We start from the raw sequence: 27,976 nt of genomic DNA, 5'->3' as shown, positions 1-27,976 counted from the left end.
GGGAGAGGCAACATGGCCACCTCCAGGCTGCTGCTGGAGGCCTCCAGAGCCCCCAGGTGGCTGGCCTACCTTGCAGGGAGGAGGAGCAGGAGGTGAGGAAGGCATGTGGTTGTGGTTGTGGTGGCTGTGGGGAAGCAGGGGTTTGGAGGGGCTGAGCCTCTCAGCAGCACATTTTGTGCCTCTGCAAGGCACTCTATCCTCCTTTTCCAGGACCTGTCCTCCATCCAGGGTGACCAGGCACTTCTTGCAAGCAGTCCTTCAGGGGGGCCAGGCACTACGTCCTCCTTTCCCAGGACCTGTCCTCCATTCAGGGTGACCAGAGAATTCTTGCAAGCAGTCCTTTGGGGGGGAGGCAGGCACTGCATCCTCCTTTTCTAGGACCTGTCCTCCATTTCCAACCTCCTTCTATCCAGGAGAGTTTCCCAAATGTCCTCCATTTTGAACAGGACTAAAAAGCATGGATTCATATGAGTGGTTTATGTAGCTTTTATTTGGCCATGTCCTCAATTTTTCTTGAATGCCCTACATTTTGCAGTGCCTGGTCCTCCTTGGAGCTTAGGACGCATGGTCCCTCTGCTTCCTGGGTGACCAGGTACCTCCTTTTCCAGGACCTGTCCTCCATTCCAACCTCTTTCTGTCCAGGAGGAATTCCAAAGTGTCCTCCATACTGAGCATGATTCATATGAGGGTTCTTAGCTTTTATTTTGGTCATGCCCTCAATTTTCTTGAATGTCTGATGTTTGCATTGGAGCTTAGGACACCTGGTCCTTCTCAGGGTGACCAGAGGTCCTCCTCCTTTTCCAGGACATGTCCTCCATTTATAACCTCCTGTCCAGAAATGCCCTCCATTCTGAGCATGATTAAGGAGCATGAGTTTACCTTCATAAGTGTTTTTAGCTTTTATTTGGGAATGCCCCATTTTTCTTGAATGCCTTGTCCCCCTTGGAGCTTATGACACCTGGTTTCCACCTTATGATGATCGTATCACCTTATGGTGAACCTATCACAGGGCTTTCTGGGGCTGAGAGTGTGTGATTCGCCCAAGGTCTCCCAATAGAGCGGGGAATTGAACCCAGGTCTCCAGAGGTGTAGTCCATCATTCAAACTACAGCAACATGCTGGCTCTCTGCAGTATTACTGGAACTGGACAGTATGAACTTCACCTGTTTAATTCCTACCTGCCTCACAACTTCCTGCCTCACAACCAGACATTTAAGAAACAACAACATGGCAGTTCTGGTTAGGAAGGCACAAACTGGTGCAAATGTAGAGTGATTGCTGTGTGATTGTCATTGAGCACAAAGTGATCCCAATGCTAGAATTGGGAGACACTATTGTAGGAAAATACGGTATCTGTAACTTTTATTTCTAAATGGTAAACTCTTGTCAGTCCTTCTTGTTTTTCCATGCCTTCAAGTGGTTTCTGACTTGAGGCAACCCAGAGGCGAATCTATCGTGAGTTGGCAAGTTCCTTCAGAGGGAGTTTGACATTGGCTTCCCCTAAGGCTGAGAGAGTGTGACTTGTCCAAGGTCACCCAGGTGGTTTACATGGCTGAGGCAGGATTCGAACCCTGGTTTCCGGAGTCATAGTCATTGGACTACTCAAAGCACTACACCATACTGAACAGACTACCTCTGAACTCTGGCCTAGATTATTGCAATGTGGCGTTTTATAAATTAGGGTGGTGGCGATGTATCAGACCTGAAATGGAGCAATGCTTTGCCTTCTTTAATGACAACATTGCAGGAACATGTTAACCAGCAGAAGCAGGCAGAAATCAGTCTTCTATTCTGATCTTCAGGTTTTATTTATAGTTTTGGGGAGAGGAGTTGCTGCCAATTTACAGCCCAGTTATGATGTCTTTCACACGAGGAAAGTGTTGACTTGTAGCCACATAACAGCAAAGCTGTCCCCCATGTCATGTGCATATATTCAACAGAAGATGATGTGTTCATAGCTTGGTGGTTATGTTGTCTTATGGTGACCTTAGAGTGACCAGGTATCATAACCACAAAGGAGGGCAAGGCATCACAAAATGTAGGACATTCAAGAAAAATGCAAGACATAGCAAAATAAAAACTAAAAATACAAATATGCATATAAATTCATGCTCCTTAATCATGCACAAAATGGAGGGCATTTTGGAATTCCTATTGGACAAAGGCTCAAATGTAGGACATGCCCAGGAAAAGGAGCACCCCTGGCCACCCTGAGAGCCCCTGTGATAGGATGTTCTTGGCAGGATTTTATTCAGACACTGCTGGCCATTGCCTTCCTCAGTGGCTGAGAGAGATCATGACTTGTTCAAAGTCACCAAGGCTGCACCCGCATTGCAGAAATAATCCATCTTAACTCCACTTTAACTACCCTGGCTCAATGCTATAGAATTCTGGGATTTGTAGTTTTGTGAGATATTTAGCTTTCTCTGTCAGTGAGCTCTGGTGAGAAAACAAACTACAGTTCTCAGAATTCCATAGCATTGATGATTAGCCATGGTGGTTAATACAATATCAAATTGGATTATTTCTGCAGTGCAGATACAGCCCAAGCGGATTTCAATGGCTGAGCAGGAATTTTGAATCCTGGACCTACAAAACAGAATATTGTGCTATTACCAATAGCAGCTACATTTCTATACCACTTCATACTGACGTAAGACGTCTCTTCAGCAGTTTACAATGTATAAGCTAAAAGCCCCCAACAAACTGGGTACTCATTTTAGCGACCTCAAAAGGATGCCAGGCTGAGTCAGACCTGGAGCTCCTGGCTGGAATTGAACTCACAATCTTGCGACTATGGGTGAGTGGCTGCAATACCAGTATTTAACCACTGTGCTGCCAGGACTCCCTGTTATTCCAGTTTAACTCCCATGGCACCATCCTAGGGGGTCTTGGGAGTGGTAGTTGAGGGGCACTTGCAATCCCCAGCCATAATTCTTCTCTGGTGCTTCTGATGAAACTACAAATCCCAAGAGTACTTCACAGGATGCAGCCATGGCTATTAAAGTGGAATAATAACATCATTCTGTAGTGCAAATGGGTGCCTGGTCTTCCTGAGTCCTAGTCCAATACTCAAACCACTAGATCACTCTGGCTTTCTTATGCTGGCTCCCAAGCTAGATGGATGGGAGTGAGTTTGGGGTAGAGAAGAAATTCTGGGTAGGAAGAAGCTTGGGGTAAGAGGTAATTGAGCAATATCCAAAAGCGGGGAAAGATAAGACTAGGATATTTCAGAAAAATCATTGGTTTAAAATAGTACATTCGCTAGTGAGAAAATAGGCACACCTATCATACAACTTATTTTTTTGCTATCTGTTACTTCTTTTGCTATTTAGTGTTGGGTTTAATTTTCCTATCATAACCCTGTAACTCCTATAAATCAAGTGGGATGCAAACACCAACATGAATTAATAAATTTTAGCTGATGATCTGAATTACTGTGTCAAATTCTACTAGTCAATAGGGTGATGCCACATTAAATCCAGGTAGTCTCGTTTAGCTGGCTTGAGAATCAAACTGATAGTAATATTCATTATGTGACTTTTTCATAACAGATATAGTGAAACAAAATCATTGTGTTGCAAGACATGACTGGTATGACTTAAAATGCAGTCTTGCACAAGTAGATAGATATCTGCTTATATCATGGGGTAATATATCTCCTCCCTTCCATGGTTTGCAGTCTGCTCTAGAGAAAAACTCACCTCTTAAATTGTGAAGGCATGCAAGATTCAACTGGGGAGGAGTGGAGAATTGCTTTTCCCCATTTCACTGATAAAAGCTGATTCATTAGCCAGAGAGACTGACTCCTTACAACCTGCATGAATAGCCTTCCATAATATCTGAATTGATGACAACATCTAGATCATATGCAGGGCTATGACTAACATCATCAATTTTTCCTTTCTTTCTTTTGTATGATTTTGCCTGATGAAGAAGCCAGTGGAGCTTTGAAAGATTGCAACATGTATAATGTGCATTTGGGTTTTCACCATAAAGGTATCACTGTCTTGTGGATTTTGGCTCATACTATACTTTGCTGTATGGCCAACACAGTTACTTCTGGAGATGCTTACAACCTAGTATCTGAATGAGCACCTCCTCCCAGCCAAGCCTGCACTTGCAATCAGATCATGAGATGAGGTCCTTTTCTCTGTGGCACCTGTTAAGATAAGAGAGGGCCTTCTCTTGTGGTGGCACCCTATCTTAGGAGTTTTCTCCTATGATGGGTGTGCTTGTATTACAGTCACCCCTCCATAACCTCAGAGATTTTTATCCTCAGATTCAGGCAACCACACCTTGAAAATATTTTAAATATATATAAATTCCAAAAAGCAACCCTTATATTTTTTATATAAGGGACACAATTTTCTATGCCATTGTATTTAATGGGACTTGAGCACTCATGGATTTTGGTATCCATGGTGGGTCCTGGAACCAAAACCAGCCAACCGCAGTATATTCAACATCAGCTAAAAATCTTTTAATTTAACTAGGTAATGAACCAAATTAATTAAAATGTGTATTCAGTTGTGCACTGGTTGATACAGTTTGACCTCTCTTCCTTAACCAGTTTTTAAACTGAATTTTTAGTTTGTATGTTTTTGCCCCCAAATTTGTTAACTTTAAGGGCTAAAGGACTAAATGATTATAACTGTGCAGTAAAAACTGGTAAGGGCAAAGAGAGAATACTCAGATATTTAGTATTCTGGTTATAATTTCTTCTTTGTTCCATGAAACATAAAGATTATAGGTGATTAGAACTTGTAATATTTTTTTCTGATCCAGCATTATTGTGTATTGCAGTTATCATAAATGACATAGTTCACCTGGGGAAATGAGAAGCCGGGTGGTTGATGTGTAGTCTAAAGGTCAAAGGACCAAGTCTCTGAGTGGGGTGTTTGAAGTTGTTTGCAGTGATCGTGGAACATTTTCTTCTTGCCTTATTTAGGAAGGCTGATAGTTCATTGCAAATAGCTGAGGTGTGCCAAACCTCTTCCTGGACACACCAGTCCAGCTAGTATCATTGAGGGAGACCCAACATCAGGTGAAGACTGCATTACAGATGGCTAGACTCAATCAAAGAAGCCATGGCTCTGAGTTTGCAAGACCTGACCAGGGCTGTTAAAGACAGGGTGACTTGGAGGACTCTCATCCATAAGGTTGCCATAAGTCAAAGTCAATTAACAACACCAACAAGAGGAAACTGAAATGATTCTGGAGGAACAGAATTCTGCATATCAAAGCACCTGAAGTTTGAACTAAGATCGAACCAGCCCAATTTCAATCCCAAATGAACCTGAATCCAAGAGTACTGAATTAATGGTACAGTTATTAGTCGTTTCATTTGGCAAAGGAATTGAGTTTAGGTATTAGTGCTAAAGTTCTCATACTGATCTGCTGGGAATAACTATAGTGGGTCTTTGGTATCCACTGGGGTTTGGTTCAAGGACAAAATCCGTGGATGCTCGTCCCATTAAATACATAGTAAAATGGTTTCCCTTATATAAAATAGCGAAATCAAGATTTGCTCTACGATTCTACGGTTCTATGTTTCTGCACTTTTAATCAACCTCCCTAACCAAACATTTAAAAGACTAAGGCCTGTTACAGACAGCCAAAATAAAGCTGCTTCGAGTCACAATGGAGGTATGGTGTTTCAATGATGCATGCATCCTAAGGCCTGTTACAGACAGGCCAAAATAAAGCTGCTTCGAGTCACTTTGGAGGTATGGTATTTCAATGATGCATGCGTCCTAAGAGTCCAAAAGCCGCACCAAAGCTGCACTCCAGTCCTTAGAACTGGAGCGTGGCTTTGGTGCAGCTTTTGGACTCTTAGGACGCATGCATCATTGAAATACCATACCTCCAAAGTGACTCGAAGCAGCTTTATTTTGGCCTGTCTGTAACAGGCCTAAGAGTCCAGAAGTCGCACCAAAGCCATGCTCCAGTCTGGAACGTGGCTTTGGTGCGACTTCTGGACTCTTAGGACGCATGCATCATTGAAACACCATACCTCCACTGTGACTCGAAGCAGCTTTATTTTGGCTGTCTGTAACAGGCCAAAGAGTTACTAAAACTAAGACTAATGAAGTAGAACGAAGGACTGAGATAAAGCCAGCAGCACAGAAGAAAACGTTTAAGCACAGAAAAGCAGCAAACAGAAAAAGTACATGGGTACAAAACCACTGACATACCCTTAATGTCATTATATTGAGAGCTCCCAGTCTCCACTTCACAGGATTGACTGCTGCTGGCTATAGAAATACTCAGTGCAATAGCAGCAAGAGATGAGGATGTTCTACTAAATGTTACTGAGGGGTGGGAGTAGCTTTACACATGGCTGCTATTATCATTGGCAACTATGGGCCTGAACAGACAGGCCAAAATAAAGCTGCTTTGGGTCACTTTGGAGGTATGCTTTTTAAATGATGCATGCATCCTAAGAGGTCGGAAGCCATGCCAAAGCCACACTCTAGTCCTAAGGACTGCAGCGCAGCTTTGACATAGTTCTGGCCTCTTAAGATGCATGTGTCATTTAAACAGCATACCTCCAAAGTGACCCGAAGCAGTTTTATTTTGGCCTGTCTGTTTGGGCCCTGTGTTTCTGTGATCTCGAATTCTGCTTAATTTATGCCAGGAAGAATGATATAATTAAAAACAAATCCATCAACAAAAGCAGTATAATGTGATATTTTTCTAAAGCTATACTATCTGATTTTATTCTTCAAGATATCTTCATACTGAAAATGAATCTGCACGCCTTGAAACATCCTCTGCTAAAACGTTAATGGACATTGGAACTCGGAGGATCTTTTCTTCAGATCATGACATCTTTCGGCAAAGTGTGAGAAAGTTCTTCCAGGAGGCCGTGGTTCCAAATCATGCAGAGTAAGTTAAATATGGTAAATCCTCCCTGCCCTGGTTCTGTTAGAGGTGATCATAAATGACATTCTACTTCCTCCAGAAGCAGGAGAGTCTGATCCTTTTCTCACACTGGAAATATCCTACCTCAGACTAACAGTGGTATTGACAGGGCATTTTCAGTGGGTAGGAGGGAACAACACCATGCACTATTGAACAGTTCTCACTTTAACTATTTTGAGTGTACACATTGAGGTATATATCATGAAGGATTAAACTTTTCCTTTGGTCATATAATGTGTGTTAATTGTGGCTTTGGCACCTAACTTGTGGAACGCTCTCTTCTTGGAGGCCTGAGTGTTGCCAGCTTTGGATTCTTTTCAATGCTAGGTCAACATGTGGCTTTTTAAAATGCCTATGGAGCCTAGTTTAATTCTAAGCTCACATCATTTCATCAGAGCCCATCCAATCATTTAAATTTTAAGCATGTGCATGGCGTTTAAAAACTCTTTAAGTCTTTTAAAAATGCTTTAACTTGTTTGAATTATTTATTAAGTTTAACTTGTAATTGTCTGAACCATTTATATTGTTTTTGTTGAATTAATAATAGATTCCCAGGGTGTTAGCCCCTTTTCTGAGAAAGAGGAAGATTGGTTTAATTAAGACTCAGCCTTCTTTAGCAGAGTTCACAAGTGGAAGCGCTGATTAATGAAGCAAAGCAAACAAGCAATATGTAATTTTCATAACTAAAAACTTTACTAATTATTTTAAGGGTACAAGCAAACATGTATACATGCAGTGCCTAAGCCGTGGCTAACTACAGGAAAGTTTCAAGAAGAGGAGCAGCTGAGAATAGCCTGCACTCACCATCTTGAGAAAGAAGAAAAGAGAGAGCAGTTTTAGGCACTTGCAAACACACATGGTTACATGGTGTAGCTGCTTAGTTTAGTGGCATTCCAAACTGGGGTGTCACCTGGTGCAGGGGGTGGGGCTTGGGGCAAAGCCAAAAGGACATGCTCCCAACTTCTTGTCCTGCATGGTTTTACTCATGAGTAAAGCAGTGTGTGGCAGGGAAGAAGAAGGCCATTCCTGTTGCGTAAGGAAAGCCTCACATGGCAGGGACAAGGGGGTAGGCAGCCCTTCTCCCTCTCTGCCATACGAGGCTTTATTTGCAATTAAAGTCACGTGGGACAGGGATGGGGGAGAACTGGGCCTTGCCTCTTCCTCCCACATGAGGCTTTACTTGCAAGTAAAACTTTGCATGGCAGAAATGAGGGGTGCACAGCAGGGAGGGGGGCATTCATTGGGTGTCACTCCACATTTGTGGTGTCACCCGATGTGGTCTGCACCCCCCTAATGGCGCTACTGGCTTAGTTACCTGCCCACAGTGGGTGACTCAGCCAGTGGGCAGAGTTTTAGAGATAGTATGTCTAGGATAGAGGCATGCAGGAAACCCTTACTGGGTGAAGGGGGTTAAAAACAATGCTTGCTTGGTTATATCTGGTTAGCAGGAATCTCAGACCTTTTCTACAACTGACCATTTCTTGTTGAATATCCTTCCTTAGACACATGCAATTCATCTGTTTATGACAAAGGTGGGTGAAGTGCTGGCAACAGGCCCAATAAAGACTCTCAGGGCTCCTAGTGCCGACTTTGCCTCCCCCAATTGTGCTATGTCGGGTGGAGGGGCAGGGGGGGGGGGGCGACATCATGTACAAACGGCCAGTCATGTCTCTCTGAAGTCAACGGAGATCATAATTGCCTATTTCACACACTTCTCCCAGCTGTCGCTTTAGGTTTGAAATTGCCTTTTCAAAAACTCAGATGTGACAAGAAGGCCCAGAAATAAACTTTAAATGGCAAATCCTGTTCCTTGGAGGCTCTAGGGGTCACAAAAAGCCATTTTTCTGGATAGGTTGTCTGTCTGTCTGGCTTGCAGTGTGGATGCTGGGGTAGAATTTGGAGTTCTGAGAAATGGGTGTGTACAGTCTACCTTCCCCAAGGACCATGAAAATACCCCCCAGATGAGCAGAAGCTGCCCACTCTGGTTTGCGATTTCTGGAGGCATGTTGTCTTTAGACTTTGTGAGTTCATCTTTGGGAATCTGCTGGATGGATGGAAAGGCTTGAACCAGAGCTTGAACGTTACTTTTTGTCTGGCTTGTTTCTTGCATGGGAGTAGCTATGCTGGTTGGGGATTCTGGGAATCGTTACCTGGAAACAAATAACTTCCAAGCTTTGATCCTGCCATACGGCAAACTTTTGGGTTAAATGTCTTCTTGTTCCCTTCTGGCTCTGTGTTTCTAAGCTGCCTTGAGTGCTCTCCTTCCCTGGTTCACTGTCTTTCTTTTCTTCCAAGACTGACCACTGTAGAGGCCACTTCAACTCTTCTGTTTTGCCATCAGCTGGATGCTTGGCTGACCAACACATCTGTGTTGTTTGAGAACATGCTGACATCATCACATCCTATAGTACTTGAAAACTGGTGACCCTTTATGTGTGCATGAATTTGATTATTAAATGCAGGGTGGGTATGTGTTGTGTGTCTTCAAATTGTTTCCAACTCATGGCAACCCAAAAGCAGCCCTGTCACAGGGCTTTCTTGGCAATACTTGATCAGAGCAGTGGGCTGAGCAGGGAATCAAGCCCTGGTCTCCAGAGTTGGAGTCCAACACTCAAGCCACTACTCCACACTGGCTCTCACAAATACAGGATACATTGTTTAAAAAAAAAAAGAATTAACACTGTTATTAGTTCCTTCTTTGGCACACACAGATAAGTGCTGTTTGTTTGTTTGCTTTCTTCTATATTCTGAATTGGTCAATTTGTTTCATTTTACAACTCAGTTTTGCAAATGTTTCATCCTCACCTCGCCCCAGGTTTGCTTGCTGCATGTAAAGAAAAATTGCACCAGCCCTAACATTAGAGTAACTTTTAAAAAGTTGTTGTTGTTGTTGTTGTTGTTGTGTGCCTTCATATCTTTTCTGATTTACGGTGCCCCTATCCATTGTCTTTCCCTGAGGCTGAGAGTTTGTGACTTGCCTAAGGTATTACAGTGTATTTAATGTCCAAGCTGGGAACTGAACCCTGGTCTCAGAAAAAGGATTGCAATCTATGAAATCATTGACTGCTAGTATAAATAAAACTTCAGATGTCTGTGCCTGCTAACTTTACGCTGCAAGCAAAAAAGGAACTTGTCTTTATTGGGGTATGTTTTTAATTCAGCATATGTTTAATTCAAGACTATGTATATGGAAAATCAATTCAAACCAGGCATTTGCAGAGACTTACTTGTTTTGTATTTCCAGTTGTTTAAAATTGTTGTTTTAGCCTTATAATGCTTTGCTTGATATGTTTGTATATTATTAGTCCTGATCATACCATGTGAAGAGTACTGTCTATACATGTGCTTGCACACTTTCCTTTTTTCATATAAATAATAACACAGTTGATCCTGAGGTTACATACTGGGTTGTGGGTTTTTTTTGCTAGAGCCACCCCCCTCCCCAATGTAATAAAACCTTATTTTTATTACACAGTTATCTGTATTATACCCACTACAGAAGCCATAAAGTGAATCCCACTGACTTGACTTAATCTTGTTTTGTTTGCAGATGGGAGAAGGCTGGTCAGGTGAGCAGAGAACTCTGGGAAAAAGCTGGACAACAGGGTTTGCTGGGTATCAATATATCAGAAGAACATGGTGGCATTGGAGGGGATCTCTTATCTGCAGCAGTTGTTTGGGAAGAGCAGTAAGTACTTGGTGCCCTTTGAAAAACCCTTTCATTTTCAAGTCCCTTTCTGATTTCCTATTACAGGTTTTGTCAAAAACATGTGTTGCGTTTTCTCCCTTCATGTTTCTTAGTAGTTAAATGATAGGCAATTGTTCTTAGTTGCTAATTCTTCTAAGAGTCCCTTGATCCTGTTGGGCTTGTGGTTTATTCTTCATTGTGATGTAAGTCCTTGTCCATAAATCTCTGTTTTGAATTTTATGCAGACTTTGTGGAAAATAGCATAATTTACTCAATGTTTCTTTCAGCTTAGCTCTTCTTTCTACTACAGCATTGCAGCAGTAAACAAGAATTTCTTTACCCCTTTTCTCTCAGATCTTAAACAGGATCCTAAACAGACAGGAATAGTGTTTAATCATTTGATGCTTTACTTAATAGTGAAATAAATACCTTCAAGGGATAATCTCTTAGGCCAGCACTGGAGAAACTTTGGCGTCCCTCCCTCCCATTTGTATCCCAACTTTTCCTAGACTGGGAATCAAAGGGGTTTACAGAAGGCAGAAAATTACAATTTAAGGCACATATAGTTAAAAACATACTAAAGTTGAGATTAAAACTACCAGACTAATAACTGAATTAAAACAATTTAAAATACTGCTTTAAAAGAAAGATTAGAAATAGTTCAACACCATAAAAAACTCTTCTTTTATTAACAGTCAATTGCCAAAAGATTGTTGGAACTGTTGGAATTATATTTTTCAGGTTGTTTCTGATTTATGGCAACCCTAAGGTATCATGATGTGTTTTGGTGTGTGTTTGTGTGTCTTTTAGCAAGATTTGTTCAGAGGGGGTTTGCCTTCCTCTGAGGCTGAGAGGATGTGATTTGCCCAAGGTCACCTAGTGGATCTATAGATCCTGCAGGGATTTAAACCCCTCTCCTAGTCTAGCACTCCAACCACTACACCACACTGGCTCTCCTTGCTGGAACAGAAAGGTTTTAACCTGACAACAAAGAAGGAGCCATCCTAACTCCTCTAGGGAGAAAGTTCCAAAGTGTGGGAGCACCCACAGAGAAGGCCCTCTCCTTCATTCTCATCAAACATCTCTGTGAATGTGGTTGAATAGAAAGAAGTGCCTCCTGAAGTTCTTACAGCTCAAGCAGGCTCATATAGAAAGATATGGTCCATCAACTAGCCTTCTTTCCCTCTTAAATCATAGCAACTCCCATTCCCTTCATCCTTGTCAGCTTGACTGGTGATGAGGGATCTTTGGCTAAGTAGTGTGCTAACATCTGGAGGGCAAGAGGTTCCCCGCTTCCTGAAGCATGTAGGATGGAGTGTTGTGACTCTGAATTTAGAATAGTGGAATCCAATGAATAAGAGATGGCTGAGGAAAGAGAGGCAGTCATTGCTTATATTCCCCCTCACTTCCCTCTGTTTGGAAAGTGGTGCCTGACAATGCAACATCTGCTGAGAATATCTACAGACTGAGTCCATGTTTCAAGCTGCTCTTTAACACAACATGATTATAATAGTATGGTTCCACTCCATCTACCATGGCTTCAACCTATAGAATTATGGGGCTCGCAGTTTGGTCAGAGGCACCACAGGATTCCAGGTTTCTAAAGGCACCTCCCTGAACTTCCACTCTCAAGACTCCATAGGATGCTTGCAGGCCAGGTAAAGTACAGCCATGGTGCTATAACTATGTAGTGTGAAAAGGACCAGCTCTGAGTGTCAGTGGCCTTCATGAGGAAGTTGGATGGGTTGAGTAACCATAGCCCAAGGCCACTTCATTGTACTGCACTTCACCCCAGCCACAGATTTACCATCTCTTGGGACCAGATGTAGTGAAAAGACCTCTCTCCTTCTCACCTTATTTTTAATCTTAGTTCTTTGGTGCATCTCAACCAGATGTGTTCGTACCTCCAGATGACTTTTTGACTGGCTCTGTTAGCTGAGTTTTCTTTATCTGGCCTGGGAAAGAGCTTTCCTTTGACTGGCTCTGTCAGCAGAGCTGTATCTGGACCTGGGAGAGAGATTTCCTTTGACTGTTTTGTCCCAAGAGCGATGCTATGGACTTTGGGTGTAGTAAGGCCTCTGGCTCTCGGGATCACAGCCAGAACAAAAGACTTGTCAACAAATTTCTTAAGTTTTCAAAGGTTTTACTGGTTACAAACACAAATAACATGAAACTGATCTCTTCTCTCTCAATAGTCCTTCCTAAATACCTTGTTCTCTCTTTGGTGGATTCTGTCTTTCTTCTTCTAAGGACTATCTTTCTTCTTTTATGGACTTATCTTTTTGTCAAAGGAAAATACTCTCTCCAGGTCTGACTTGGCTGAAATCTTACTACACACTGAAACTAACTAGAGGGAGACAGCATAAGACCCTGGTATTTCCCACAATCCTTGCCTTTCTTAAAGCTGTAGATCTCTATTTCCCCTTCTAAACTAATACATAGAAAACCTAATATAATCTTAACTAAATATATGTCTCAAGAGCATCAAAGATGCTCTGGAGGCATGACAGTACTACTGATTTGACTGGTAAAATTGTGGAGAATGATGAATGTTTCTTTTGGTACTGTTTCGCCAAATATTATTTCTCCTTCTAAATCATAGCCGTATGTTTGGGGGGCATCTAAATAACATATGGTACATCAATGTGGCAGCCCTTCTAGGAAATAAAGAATAGATGTTGAAAGAACCTGTCATTGGTCACTTGTATTCACAGCTTTTAGCTTTTGCATACTAAGACAATCATTCATTTTTCATTAATGTTCATCCATCTATCCATTCATCCTTTTGCTACAGGCAACTAGCACATCAGTTGAGGAGGCTTGAATCCGTGTCCCATGCATGCTAACTTTCTGTGACGATGTTTTTTCCCCTAGAGGATTATTCAATTATGTTTAAATTTCATTAGGGCATTTATATCCCACTGTTCCTCCAATGAGCTCAAGTGTTCTACGTGGCTCATCTTCCATGTTTTATCCTCACAACAACCCTGTTAATTTTACACAGGGTAGAGGGAGAGTAACTCACAGTCTGCAGTGGTTTAGCCCTCACACAGGCTTATCACCTCCAGCATAGTCAAGAACATCTCTTGTTTGCTGATTTAGGGTTATCTGTCTCTGAACCAACACATCCAGCCTTCTAGGTTTGGATCATGGACTTAACTTTCTTCAAATTGCTAACAGGTGGAGCTGTCCCACAATTTTATTTCTTAAGTAGTTCTACTCCCTTGCTTCATTTGTTTGTCAAAATATATAAAACTTCAGTTACCTGAAAGTATGAAATGTTTCATGGTTTTGATTTCTACATGTGTTTTAAGAACGTATGCAAAATGTATGCAAAAAGCTCCAAGCCATAAGTTGCTTTTCAAATAACTTCTGTTTCTGTTTTCCTGCTTTTCCAGAATGTATGTTAACTGTACCGGACCAGGATTCAGTTTACATTCTGATATCGTTATGCCTTATATTGCAAACTATGGTTCAAAAGAGCAGATTAAAAGATTCATTCCAGAGATGGCAGCGGGGAAATGCATTGGTGCAATAGCTATGACTGAGCCTGGGGCTGGAAGGTGAGCCAAAATAATCCTGGATTGTTCTGTGTGCAGTTTTTTGGAATTGTAAGTCCCATTAAAACAGGGATACGTGTGAAAGCCATTAGACTGTTGTTGCTGTGTCAAAGATTTGTTCAGCGGGGGTTTGCCCTTGCCTTTCTCTGAGGCTGATAGAGAGTGGCTTGCCTAAGGTCACCCAGTGGTTTTCCATGATTGAATGGGGATTTGAACCCTGAACTCCAGAGTCCTAGTCCAGTGCTCAAACAGTTACTCCACACTCTCTCTATTGAAATATAGCTCCCAGTGTTCTTTTCTATTGACTGTATGCTGGCTCAGGCTGATGTGAGTTGTAATCCAACTACTTCTTGAAGGCCACACAGTCCACAGCCCACATCAAAGTAAATGTGTCATATGTGATTTTTAAATTGCTCTGGAGACCTCAGAGGATACAGATGTGGTCTGCAAACCACCCACATATACAATAAATGCTGAATGTTATGCTTGTTGCAAGAAATCATAAGGTGATGAATCCCTCAAAACAAAACAAAAGGGATCCAGAAGCTGCTATTTGAGGAATAAATACTGCTATCGGACAAAACAGAAGCAAGTAATTGCCACAAAAGTAGGAATGTACCTTGAATTATTCTCTTTTTTGTTTTCGTTTTGTGTATGAGTACTCTTTATTGAGTTTTGGAAGCTTCTTTGTAAACTGCTGTAGCTAGCTATGAGCGTACCTGTTTATTCAAATATGTCTCTGCAGTGATGCTTGTTGCAAGGTGGGCCACAATTCTATTTAAGCCACTTAGTGCCCACTTTAATATAGATGGAGTGTCTCTAGGATGGGCTGTGTGGTATGTGCATATTTCAAGGATCTCTACAGGGCCTATTGTACCCACATGCCCTTTTGGGATCCCTCCCATGGAGAGCTGCTCTTACCGAGGTCACAGATAGAGAGCAGGAGGTGCCCTTGTCACACTCCTATCCTCAAATGCATTGTGGTGCTTTTTCTCCAGGAGGATTGATGGTGGTGGGATTCCATCAGAGTGGAGCCTAAATTACTTTCCTGACCTATATTCCTCCACAGATTGGAAATCAGATTTGTTCTTATATGTGCTTAGTTCCTTCCTGGGTCTTGGGACTTGTTTTAGTTCTGGGTTTTTTGGTTCATGGCACAGTATGACTATTTGGATAACGTGCGTGTGCACGCGCTTGTGTGCATGCGTGTGTTTCTTCTCCACTGTCTCATCTATGTTTTTTCTAGAATTATTTTAAATATTATGCATCTTCCCTGTTATGCTTAAGATTTGCTGTCCTCTTAGTGACCTGCAGGGTGTTAGAACGTACGCAAAAAAGGATGGGAGTGACTGGATTCTAAATGGCAGTAAGGTATGTACAGGGAGGATCCTGTTCTTGTGGCTTTGGGATGGAATTCATCCTGCTGCATAGGAGATCTTTGTTTTTAAATTGCTAACTGTGGACTTGGCATTGTACAATCTTTTAATCAAGCATTGCCAAACCATCAACCTTTGCATTTTATAGTACACTCATTGCCAAATCAACATGGTTACCACTGCTGGCAGCCTCAATATGCAATCTTCTTAGCAGGTAGTTTTCTGTACTCCTTTTGTCTGGGAAAGATATAAAGAACATCTCAAGAATTTGGCCTTTTTGTACTCTGACATGGTTGGTCTGAATAGGGTAACGAATGCTCAAATATTTCACAGTTCAAAAGAGTTGGCAGCAGATTGGCCTCCCTGGCATGAAATTGCCTGGGGGAAACCAAGGAGGCAAATTAAAAACTTGACTACATCAATGCAAAGAAGGAGTTCCTTTCTTGGCGTGTGCATTGTTGAGGCTTCAGGGAAAATGTCACCTTGGATGCTGACAACATGCTGTTGCTTTGCAGGGTATTAGCTTTGCTTTTACAGGCTGTTAATTTTAGTTAAAACTGTTACTCCCTTAGCAGGAATTTTGAGGAGAAGAGCTTTGAACATACTTAGTGCAGGTTAACTAACTTTAGAGAGGTGTTGTGAGGATAAAATGGGTAATCCTAATTGCACTGCCTTGAATCCTATAGTGAAACTGCAGCATACATGGTTTAGTGCAGTGGTTCCCAAATTTGGTCCTCCAAATGTTTTGGACTTCAACTTCCAGAATTCCTAATTGCTGGCCAAACTGGGTAGGGATTCTGGGAGGTGAAGTCCAAAACACCTCGAGGACCAAAGTTTGGGAAACACTGGTTTAGTGGTTAGAGATGAACTAGAACTGTGGAGACTTGGATCATATCCATGTTCAGGCATCAAGGCCATTGGACCAGCCCAATGTCACATGAGACAGTCACCTCTCTGTGCCTAACAGTAGGACTGGCTCTAGTGGTGGGATAATCTAAAAGATTTTGCCTTAAACCAGAGGGCAGAATTAGATTTTCTTCAGTTTTTTTTTCTGGATCATTTCTTCTTGTAAACAGCAATTCAGTGTGATCTTGATTGTGCTCATGCTACCATGAGCTCATGCTACCGACTTCTTCCTTTCAGTTAGTCTCAAAGATGGTACAAGATCCCTTTGCATACTGATTTTTCCAGACTAACATGGCTATGCCTTTGATTAAATAGAGAGAGCAGGAAAACCAAAAGAGTAAATTTAGCAGCAAAAGTTTGAATCATTAACTCAAGCATGACAGAGAGTGACTAGCTATGTGGTAGCATTATTAGAATGGGTTTTAGAGTTCAGAATAGGCCACAGTGGCCACTTCAAAGTGCTTTAGGAGCAATGTTGCATCCAAGACAAAATAAATATGGTAGTAGCACAGAGTTATTACATCGCTTTTTGCTGTATTTTCAGGTATTCATTACTAATGGCTGGATGAGTGACTTAGTGATTGTTGTGGCTGTTACTAACCGCGAGGCCCGTTCCCCTGCTCACGGCATAAGTCTCTTCCTAGTGGAAAATGGAATGAAAGGGTTCATCAAAGGACGTAAACTGGAGAAAATAGGTCTGAAAGCACAGGTGAGTCCTAGGAGCCACATTGTATATATGTGGTCTTCAGTGCAACCTGAGGAAAATTTCAGGTCTTAATTTATGGTGAAAATACATAGCAGGTTGGGGTTTACTTGGAGTGTGGGTGCAGAAATGGTGGTATACTTGCATAGTTTTCAAAACTGCTTTATCCTAAACTCTATGAGCTTTCCCTTAGTGAGGCAGATAAATTCTGTGAGCCCACAGAGAGCTCTACTCAGAATCCAGCTGGATGCATTTGTTTTATGTGTCTGCCTTGTGAACATAGTGTGGGTGAGTTTGATAGGAGCCTGATTTTTACCCTCAAAAGAAGTATGTGGGTGAAGGCAGCTGAACTTTCCACTGCATTAGCTCTCTGCTATTCCCATGTCCAAACTTTATTTCTCTTCTTCCTTCTCGTGCCCACCACCTCCAGTCTAGCTCCATTAATGGATATGTGCCAGTCTGGCAGAGAGATTCCTGGGCTGATGGATTATGGGGAAGTAAATTGGATGAGGAGAGAAGATTATTTTGAATAATTCATACATCTCTTTGATGTTAAAAAGTCAGGCTCACTACATGAACAGAGCAGCCATATGGCTAGATGGACATGACTGTGGCTATCATATCTTGAGTGGTCTGTAGAAGTTGGATGGGTAAGTTAGTCATTTTCATCAGCATTTTCCTCCCAACCTATGTGCAGCCCTCATGAGCCCACATTTTCCCTCCAGCACTGTCCTGTCCCCACTGGATTGATTGTGTGTGCAAGAAGGGGGAAAAGCTAGTGCAATTTATCCAAAACAGTGATTATGGCAAATTGTGGTTTTGTTTGTTTAAAATCAGGATACGGCAGAGCTTTTTTTCGAAGATGTTCGCCTGCCTGCCAGTGCCTTGCTGGGACAGGAGAACAAAGGCTTCTATTATCTAATGGCAGAGCTTCCTCAGGTAAGAGAAAGAGATGAATCCATGCTAAGGCATAAAACCACACTAGAGAAATTCACACAAAGGCATTATTTGTTCATTACAACAAATGGCCAGCTACAGATTATGCACCATGCAACATTTGATCTCCAGTACAGGTTGTTGACAACCACTACCTCCTCATTCCAGTAGTACTGGGAAACTTTTGGGGAAACTTTTACTGTGTTACAGATCTGAGCTTTAATGTCACAAAATAGCTTCATCACATTATGCAGAACAAACCATGCAACATAGGATACATGCATTGTGCATTGGGAGCTTGTGCCTGTTGTGATACATCCAGCCCATAGGTCCCTGGACAAAGAGAACCTCGGCTTTGTGGAGGCAAAGGAAATAGGACAGGGGTGGGCAAAGTGTACTTAGTGGGACACATTCAGCCTCTAGGGCTTCCATTGTAGCCCCACAGGGCCCCCTGTTTCCCCTCCCAGGTTTTATCCCTAAAATGGCAAGTCACTGCCCCAGAACATGGTGGCCTGGTTGGGTTATTTTCAGCTTTAAAAGGTCTTTTTAAAAACAACAACAACAACCCCCCCCATCACTTCATGAAAAGAGCTTTCTCTAACCCAAGACAAGTCCTAGAGTGTGCAGTTATGCTTAAATGGAAATACCCCCTCAAGGAGCTTCTAGGGCCATGACTTGGGGGGAAGGCTTTCTAAGATCTGGGGAAAAGCAGATCTGGTGTCTGAAGTTGCCCAAGGGACTAGTGGGTGTAATCCTGATCTCTTATTGTCATGTGTACTGACTACATGCTTGACCATCTGCATGGAGCTTATATAGGTGATACAAGTAGATATGATACAGTGAGGGTATGTGTGTGCTTGTACACTCTCTCTCTCTCTCTCTCTCTCTCTCTCTCTCTCTCTCTCTCTCAACACCCCACCACACACTTAACACCCCACCACATACTTAACACCATAGCTTCAAAAATCCTGCTGTAAACCACAAAGAGAGAATAATTATTGGATAATCAGTGAAAAGCTTAATAGTCTCTTTCAGGTATGCATCTACAGTTCAGGACTGTGGAGTGTGAAACATGAGAATTTGTATGGTGCAGAGCGAGAGAGACAGAGAGAGAATTTGTTGTTTCTAGACTTTGAGACCAAAACCATCTGATAATGCCCCCACCCCTTGTCTTCTCCCTCCAGGAAAGGTTATTGATTGCTGATATGGCACTTGCCAGTTGTGAGTTCATGTTTGAAGAAACAAGAAACTATGTTAAGCAGAGAAAAGCTTTTGGAAAAACAATTGCACATTTGCAGGTGAGTATTTAGGGTTATTTGCTTCACCTGTAAAGTCTTTCACGTTGTAATCTGTGGATCATTTCTACTCTGGGTTGTAGCCTGATTTTGAAACGAAATCAGCCTTGGTTACCTCGATGGCCCTGCTGGACTACTGAGTGGTGGTTGATACTTTTGGTGCTATTTGCCTGGCACAGGGCATGAGGGCATCATTTTGAGATGGTTCCAGTCTTCTTGGAGATATATGTGGACCCAGCACTCTTTCTGTAAAGTCAGGAAGAAACATATTTTCCTAGCTTTGGCTGGTACCCCAGCTGGAGAAGGCAAGTGTGGCCAGAGTGATCCATGGCTTAATATATCTGTAGACTACTGCAGCATGTTCTACAGGGCAGGCTACCCTTGAATTTTTCTGGGAAATTAAAGCTAGTAAGAAGTTCAACAGCTAGCCTTTATGATGGTTTTGTACAGTTCTATAGACCACATGACATTTGTATAGTGCCAGCTAGCCTGGCTTTAAGTATGTATGCAAGCCCAATGCAAGATAGTGGACCTTGCCTATAAAGTCCTAAACAGCTTTAGCTGTAGTAGCTGAAAAAACACTTCTGGTTATATGAGCTGGCCTGAAAAAGGTGAATATATTCAAATCCCTGCTGTAATGCCTGCATTGCTCCCCTCCTAGATATGTTGGGTTAGTGGGTATATGAGAAGTCTCATTTGGAGTGTGAAGTAATATCCATACAACTTTAGCCTTTCTTTGCCCTCTGCCTTCTGCCTCATCTGCCTGAGTGCAAATGAGGCAGGATATAAATAAATTTTATTATTATTATTATTGTTATTATTTGGCTTAATCCTTTGTTCATGGATAGATTGTCTAGCTGTTGCCAGAAGAATCTCCATTTTCTTTTAATCAGCCCTCTTCTGGATCTGTAGATTCAGTTTTAGCTATAATTTTAGGGGCATTCTCACATGTGTCTTTGATGTTTCATTGCCATTATCTTAGCAGATGTTCTCTAGAATGAGGAATAGAACCAATGTTTACAAGCAAACCTTCAAACTAATGGCTAGTGTGGATTAACTCTGTGGGTGGTGCATTCTGTGCACACTAGGAGAAGCAGGACCAAGCTTGTCTGTGCCGCCCCATCACCCACATCTTGGCTCACTACATGTAGCATTGTATGTTTCATTAATCCAAATAAAATTTAGGAAATAACCAGGATTCTATTGGAACTGGTTCTCAAAGAGGTTATTTAATCTTATGTAAAACATTGTCTTATGCATGACTGCTCAGATGTGCGAGCTCATATGGCATGTGATTGTGGCTTTTTGGCAGTAAGAGTTGTTCCTTTCAATCTGTGATTAAGCCCAGTAGCAGTAGCCGGTTTCATGTCCAAACTATATATACGCAGTATTTTATTATTTGGGTTTAGATTTGCCAGAAGAAAATAGGAACTGTATTAAGCCTTTCTCAACCTTTTTACTCAGAAGGAACCCTTGATTTCCCAGTCTCAGTGAACTCCTGCTTTAAAATTACTATGGTCCAAAACACACTGCAGAAATAATCCAGTTTGAGACTGCTTTAACTGCCCTGGCTCAATGCTAGGGAATTCTGGGAACTAGTTTTGTGAGACATGCATCCTGTCAGAGAGCTCTGGGGCCTCAATGATCTTTGGAATAGCGGTATATAAATAAAACAAATTAAACTACAATTCCCAGTGTTCTCTAGCAGTTAAAGCAGTCTCAAACTGGATTATTTATGCAGTGTGTTTTGGTCCTGTATCTACAGTTCAATAAAAAGAGAGAGCAAGACAGAGAGAACTTATTTCATGGACTTTCACAGAACTCCTAGTAGGCTCCCATGTAATCCTGGGGTTGCAGAGAATCCTGTTTATGAAATCATGGTCAAAATTAATATTGAAGCTGATGACTTGGATCCTGTTAATGAGTGATAATGTTGCAATCCATTTTATGCCACTGTAACACATTATTCTAGTTTCTATAGAGGTTGGAATTCTCCATCACCTTTTCAACAATCAAAATTCCCCCAATTCACCTTTTTTCTGTTGTAGCCCGCCATGCTGTCATTTCCTGTCTGATGGAGAGCAGGAGAAGCAGCATAGAAATGTCCAGTTATATTCCTGTTGTTGGCTGCACAATGGCAGGTATCCTCTGGGACTTGCTGAAGTTCCTCCAGAGGTCTGTGAGGGTCATATAATTTCTGTGCATCCAGCTATAGGCAAGTAGCTGGACACTGGTCTGCTACTCTCCCATTGGTTGGAATGGGAGACATAGCATACGTAGTTACACACACAACATGATCCTATGACTGCACTTTTTGGCATATGTTGCTTCTGTCTTAATAAAAACGCCTGTAGGATGGGAATCATATTTTTTAAGAAATGTGTTTTTTCCCCAAGACTGTTCAACACAAGCTAGCAGAAATGAAAACACAGATCTGTGTAGGCCGGGCATTTTTGGATAGCTGTCTCCATCTTCATTCTGAGAAACGGTTGGACTCTGCCACAGCTTCAATGGCCAAGTACTGGTATGTGTGCTAAACAGATATCTATCCATCTGTATAACAGCTGTATTCAACATATCATCACAGGACTCTCAAGAGTGATAAAATACTATTCTGAGGGTACAGAACATTTCTTAGGAAAACTCAGATGTGTCTGTTGTACTTTTTGCAGTGCATTATTGCTCTCCTATGCACAAATGTGTGTTTCTAGAACTGGAGTTAGCATTCAGTGACTGACTGAAAATTAGCAAACAACAGCTAGGAAGTCAAGATTCCTGAAGAAGTTAGGAAAGTGCAAGAAGAAAACATAGATCTGTACCTTGTCACATGTCCTTAAAGAAAATGAGCTCTAGTTTATGGGTGGGCAACTGCATGGAGCCACTTTGTCTTGCCGTTTTGAGAAGGACTCTGATGAAATTAGAAGTATTATGATTCTTGGGGCTGGGAGTGATTTTGCATGTTTTGAAGGTAAGGAAAAAATCTGAAAAAACACACTATTTAAATAATGTACATACTTATGTATAGGTCTAGAAATTTAAATTCAAAACTGAACCCCAAAAACTTGATTGACTTGGGGCAATGTCAGTACTGTAACTTAACTCTTATTTAGAAAGGGAAACATCCATGAAAGGTGAGAGCTTAGTCCCTCCCCAGAGCGCATAAAAGCAGCACCAACCCCCTTTACTCTTTCATCCATCCAGCCTTTTGGGTAAACACAGTTATGTTTGCCAGAATTTTGTAAGTTCTTTGGCATCTTTTTTCGTTACTTCATCCTTTACATCTTTTGTCGCATGCCATTCAGTTTTATCCTTGACTTATCCACAGGTCATATAAAAATCCATAATTTTGGCCCCAAAACCTGCCCTTGACTTATACATGATGTCGACTTATAGTTGAGTATGTATGGTAACTAAATAAAATATGGGTTCTGGGCAACTGACAATGTCTGCAAAAGTGGAGGTGATGTCTGCTCTAGATGGTAGATTCCTCTATGTTTTTATTTTACTTTACTGTTTTTGTTTGTTTATTTGTTCATTTACTCATTTTTGGTGAGAGGAAATACTTATTTACAGAATGGAAAGGGCTTAGTCAGTTCTCCTCAACCTGGCACCTTCCACATGTGTACAACTCCCCTGCTAGCTGGGAATGATGGGACATATCTTCTAACACATCTGGAAAACACTGAGTAAAAGAGGTCTGATTTTAGGAAACTTAATTTCATTTGATTACAGAGCCATTCAAAATTTATCAAGTACATAGGTCTGTACAGAGTACTGCAAAACATGAACTTGATGTTTAACTCCAAACTTTCCCTTCTAAATTTTGCTTCAGAATGGATGTATTTATTGCCTGCTGCCATATTATAATAAACCTGACCTGGGTTGCTTCTTAAAGTTGCATTTTTCATTAGCTAGAGAAAAAAGCCCCTGGGTTGTTATTGCTGTTACAGATTAACTTATGTTTCACCAGACAAAGTTAGACAAGTAAAAACATCTAAGGTAATACTTTGTACAGATGCCAGCTTAAATTAACTAGATGGGTGAATGGAATCAGATGTGAGATTAGGAAAAGAGCAGAAAACATTTCTAAGAATTTATAGTTTTAATGAGAGACAAACTGGCATATAAAGTAAAAATCAGACACAGATAACAGAATCCAGATGAGAGATTTCTAGTAACAGGGAAAAGAAATCTGGAGTTGAAATACTTGATAGGAAAATAATTGACTTTTAGTCTCTGAGAAAATAAGTCACCATTTGTCTAGCTATCTGAAATTCTGTGCAAGTGACCTTTTCTGGAATTTGTGGAATGTTGTATTATGTCAGTCACATATTTTCCTTATTGCAACCTACAAAGACCTTATCTTACCCTCCCAATATAATTTTTAAATGACCTTCTCAAGCAAAGTTGTTTCTCTTTAGGGTTATTTCTCTTGTTCTTGGCTTTGGCTATATTCACATAAATCTGTTTTGCTTCCCCTGTTGAGTGGGAAACAGTCCTAGTCCCAGATAATCTATGTATATTCTAAACTGGTGTTGAAAACAATGGGGATTAAAGGGGTGGCGAGGTACGTACCAAACAACCAAGTTACTCCTTGGAGCACTTGAGGAAGATTTTTACACAAAATTAAGCTGTTGTTGAATGCCAAAGATACAGTTTTTCCTTTGAACAACTTCAATAGCCAACACATGATTTTGAACATTAATATGAGCTCTCAAAAAGTATGGAACTCCTGGCCACTTTTTAAATTAGTTACATATTAAATTTGACATGGTCAAACATATTAAAAATAATTGAATATGCAAATAATTCAGTGAACAGTATAATGGCTACTTAAACTAGTATCAATGAATAAAAAGAGCTCACTATACGTGATCTTTGAACTACCCGAAAGCTAAACTGTTTTGGATTTTTCCCCCTTTCCCACTTAAGGGCTTCTGATCTCCAAAACAATGTGGCTACTCAGTGTGTACAGCTCCATGGAGGATGGGGATATATGTGGGAGTATCCAATTGCAAAGTAAGTGGCTTTGCTTTTTATCTTCACAATCATGCTGTTTTGTTGAGAAAACTGATCATCCATAAAGGCAGATGTTTTACCTGTCTTTTATTTATCCTGTTAGTCTACAAACTGACTGTTCAAGAGTGAGAGTATTCTTTTAGTTAGAAAATGCTAATGCAGCAGTTATAAAAGTCAAATGAGAAGGCTCCAGCCTCCTGAGAAAGCAAATTTCCATTAACCCATAGACTTCAGTTTAATATACTTTATTTTTGTGTGTTACTTAAGCTTCTTTTGCCTTGAGCTGAATGTACATTCTTTATCAAAACACAGGTTGATGATTGGGTTACATAGTCTCTGGGCTATAGATGTAAAATTTCCAGAAATGATGAAGCAATGCGGGGGAAACTCCTGATTTTTTCAGAAATAAATGTTTTTGAAGAATCTGGAATATGCAGTACTAACATGCTTTACAGACTGAAAGTCACATTGACCTGTTACAGACTGCCAAAATAAAGCTGCTTTGGGTCTCTTTGGAGGTATGCTATTTAAATGATGCATGCCTCCTAAGAATCCGGAAGCTGCACCAAAGCTGCCCTCCAGTGCTTAGGAATGGAGTGTGGCTTTGGTGCGACCTCCGGACTCTTAGGACCCATGCATCATTTAAATAGCATACCTCCAAAGAGACCCGAAGCAGCTTTATTTTGGCAGTCTGTAACAGGCCATTATTACTTTGGGAACAGAAGATATATGGAAAATAATGTTTATTCAGAATGTATTACAAATTTTAACTTTTTATTTTTTTTTACAAATGGAACTACAAAGTTATTAATTGTCAGGAACATCTGAATTATAAGGAATCTAGTTGGTTTTGTTGGTTTGAATGACACCCCCCCCCATAAAAACAGAAGAAATCATCAATATTAGTAAAACAGAGAAAATTATTTGTCTCCATTAGTTCTCCATAGTGTCTAAGACTGATTCCTCTTAATGAAGTTATCAGTTTCCAGATTTCTTTCTGTGGTGAGAGAGATGTTGTATGAAAATGCAGCCACTCATTTTTGTGATTGGTTCAAATTAAAGCCACTTCATGTGTCACAGTGAAGCATAATTTAAAATGCAAGCAAGCTACAACAAGGATTACCACCTAGAATCACAAACTGTGCATCGAAATTAATACTTGGTAGCTTCACTTATTTGACTTTTGGGATCCGTGTGAGAACAATGGTTAGTCTTTACATAAAACACCACACAAATGAGATGTCTTTTGGAACATTTGGGTTCCAAATAATTTCAGTTTTTTCTTTTTAAGAAAGATGAATATTGTAAAATACTCATCAACAAATGTTGTGGGCGGAGTAGGTGAAAGTATGTGTGTGTGTGTGTGTGTGTGTGTGTGTGTATAAAATCACCATGACACAAGTACTGACTTGCATATTAAGAGCTAAGGAGAGGCTCTTCTTTCACACTTTGAACTATACATTCTTTTAGAGCAGTTGTGTCACTGGGACCCCAGCCTGTCAATATCTCAGTGACATGCATAGTTATATTTAGCAAAATGGCAAAATGTGGGTTCTGGAGCTGCATGTGCCCCCCCTTGTGCCTCAGCATCCCTTAGGCTACCCTTTTTGAGGCAAAAAGGGTGAATTGACACATATAAAAGAAGCCACTCCTGCTTCACATTTTAAAAAAAAACTTGTCCCTCTTTCTCACGTTTTGGCATTTTTCATAGACTCTGTGGCTTCCAGAAGACCCCAGGGACAGAAAATTGGTCTCTGGGCTTGTCAATGTTACCTAACCCTGGTATGGAGGTACTGGTATATTTCGCTACTCATTGGCACTTTTTCTCTCTCCAGATCTTTTGTCGATGCTCGTGTTCAGCCAATTTATGGTGGTACCAATGAAATAATGAAAGAACTCATTGCCAGAGATATTGTGAGCGACAAATAGGTATACGGTTCCCGAATCCCATGTCAGATGGATTAAATTGTATTCTCACCCCCTAAAAAAAGAAAGAATGAGAAGGAAGATCGGATACGACTGAAGAAGAGGAAGTGTGATTTTAAAACTGTTTAAAAGAGTATGTTTCCCGTTTCTGTTTCATGTTGAACATGGAGTAAGTGTTCTGGTGTGTGACTGACTCCAGATGCATTTAAAAGTGGAAGAAATGATGTGATGAATACTTGGACAGACTGCACCTCCTTTATCCTTTAGAACTGAGATTGTTTCAAGTCTAATGTAATTAATTCAAGTACTAAACATTAAGGATTATAGAATCACGTGTACTGGATGACGTTTTTTGTGGCTAGGGGAAAAGGAAATTTAACTGTAGAAGTAATGGGAAAACAAACCACCTTTGGAATTTGTGCCGATTTCTGACACGTTTTTTCCTTATTGGAGATACAGCTCTTAATAGTAATCTTCATGGCTGCATGTTTACATAAGCCTAGAAAGAGTTCTTCTGATACTTAAACTGCTAATGTTATCAGGGAATTTCATAACGTTTATATACCACAAAAACGACCAAAACACACTGCAGAAATAATCCAGTTTGAGACCGTTTTAACTGCCCTGGCTCAGTGCTAGGGAATTCTGGGAGCTGTAGTTTTGTGAGACATGCAGCCTTCTCTGACAGAGAGAGCTCTAGTCTAGTGCCACAATAAACTACAATTCCCAGGATTCCTTAGCATTGAGCCAGGGCAGTTAAAGTGGTCTCAAACTCGATTATTTCTGCAGTGTGTTTCGGGCCAAGGTTTTACATCCAGGAAAAGCAGAGGTGGTCCTCCTTTTCCAGGACACACCCTCCATTTCAGCCTTCTGTCCAGGAAGGATTCTAACTTGTCCTCCATTTGAAGCATGACTGAAAAGAAAGCATGAATTTATGAAGATAGTGTTTTCAGCTTTTATTTGATCATGCCCTCCTTTTTTTGAATGCTCTGCATTCAGACAAGTCCTTCCTCCTTTTCCAGGACCTGTCCTCCATTTCCAAACACCTCCTATCCAGGAGGAATTCCAAAATGTCCTCCATTTTGAACAGGACTAAGTGTGGATTTCTTTGAGTGTTTTCAGCTCCTGTGTGGGTAAATGTCCTCCTTTTTTTCTTGGGTGTCCTACACTTTGTGGTGCCTTGTCCTCCTCTGAGGTTAGGACAGCTGGTCCCTCTGGTTCTTACTGAGAATATCCAGAGTGTCCTCCATTTTGAGCATGATTCAGGCTTCCTGATACTTAGCTTTTATTTTGGCCACCCCCCCCCTCAATTTTCTTTAATGGATGACATTTGCTTTGGGCCTCAGGACACTTGGCCCTTCTCAGGCAGGTGGTCCTCCTTTTCCAGGACATGTCCTCCATTCCCAACCTCCTCTTGTCCAGGAGGAATCCCAGTGTCCAAGAGGCATGGCTTTACATTCCTAAGAGTGCTTAAGTTTTCTGTGGTGGGAAATGCCCTCCATTTTTTCTGGAGTGCCCTACATTTTGTGGTGCTTTGTCCTCCTTTGTGGAGAGGACAAATAAATGATGTTTATTTGGAGGTTTTATTATTATTATAAATGAGCCTCTTCAGTCCCTCCTTCAGCCTGGGCCCCTCCCTT

General features: G+C 41.2%; 1 protein-coding gene across 2 annotated transcripts; it reads left to right on the top strand.

Annotated features, from left to right (window-relative positions):
- On the top strand, positions 1 to 26,907 carry ACADL (acyl-CoA dehydrogenase long chain). 2 transcript variants are annotated; one of them, XM_089477944.1, is made up of 11 exons: positions 1 to 92; positions 6,733 to 6,891; positions 10,478 to 10,615; positions 14,014 to 14,178; positions 15,480 to 15,546; positions 17,002 to 17,166; positions 17,998 to 18,099; positions 19,281 to 19,394; positions 21,788 to 21,915; positions 24,324 to 24,410; positions 26,246 to 26,907. In XM_089477944.1, exons 1-11 carry the CDS (start codon positions 13 to 15, stop codon positions 26,337 to 26,339), a joined length of 1,299 nt encoding a protein of 432 aa, XP_089334070.1. In that variant the 5' UTR covers positions 1 to 12; the 3' UTR covers positions 26,340 to 26,907. The 2 variants fall into 2 exon arrangements, with proteins under 2 accessions (XP_089334070.1, XP_089334071.1); XM_089477945.1 differs by lacking the exon at positions 1 to 92 and adding an exon at positions 5,238 to 5,325.
- The last annotated feature ends 1,069 nt before the right edge of the window (positions 26,908 to 27,976 follow it).

This window comes from Sceloporus occidentalis, unplaced genomic scaffold (assembly GCF_023333645.1).
Source record: "Sceloporus occidentalis isolate IW3139 unplaced genomic scaffold, rSceOcc1.0.p SCAF_12, whole genome shotgun sequence".
Lineage (NCBI taxonomy): Eukaryota > Metazoa > Chordata > Lepidosauria > Squamata > Phrynosomatidae > Sceloporus > Sceloporus occidentalis.
The sequence above is the reverse complement of the archived record's forward strand: the minus strand, read 5'-3'. Positions and strand labels throughout refer to the sequence as shown.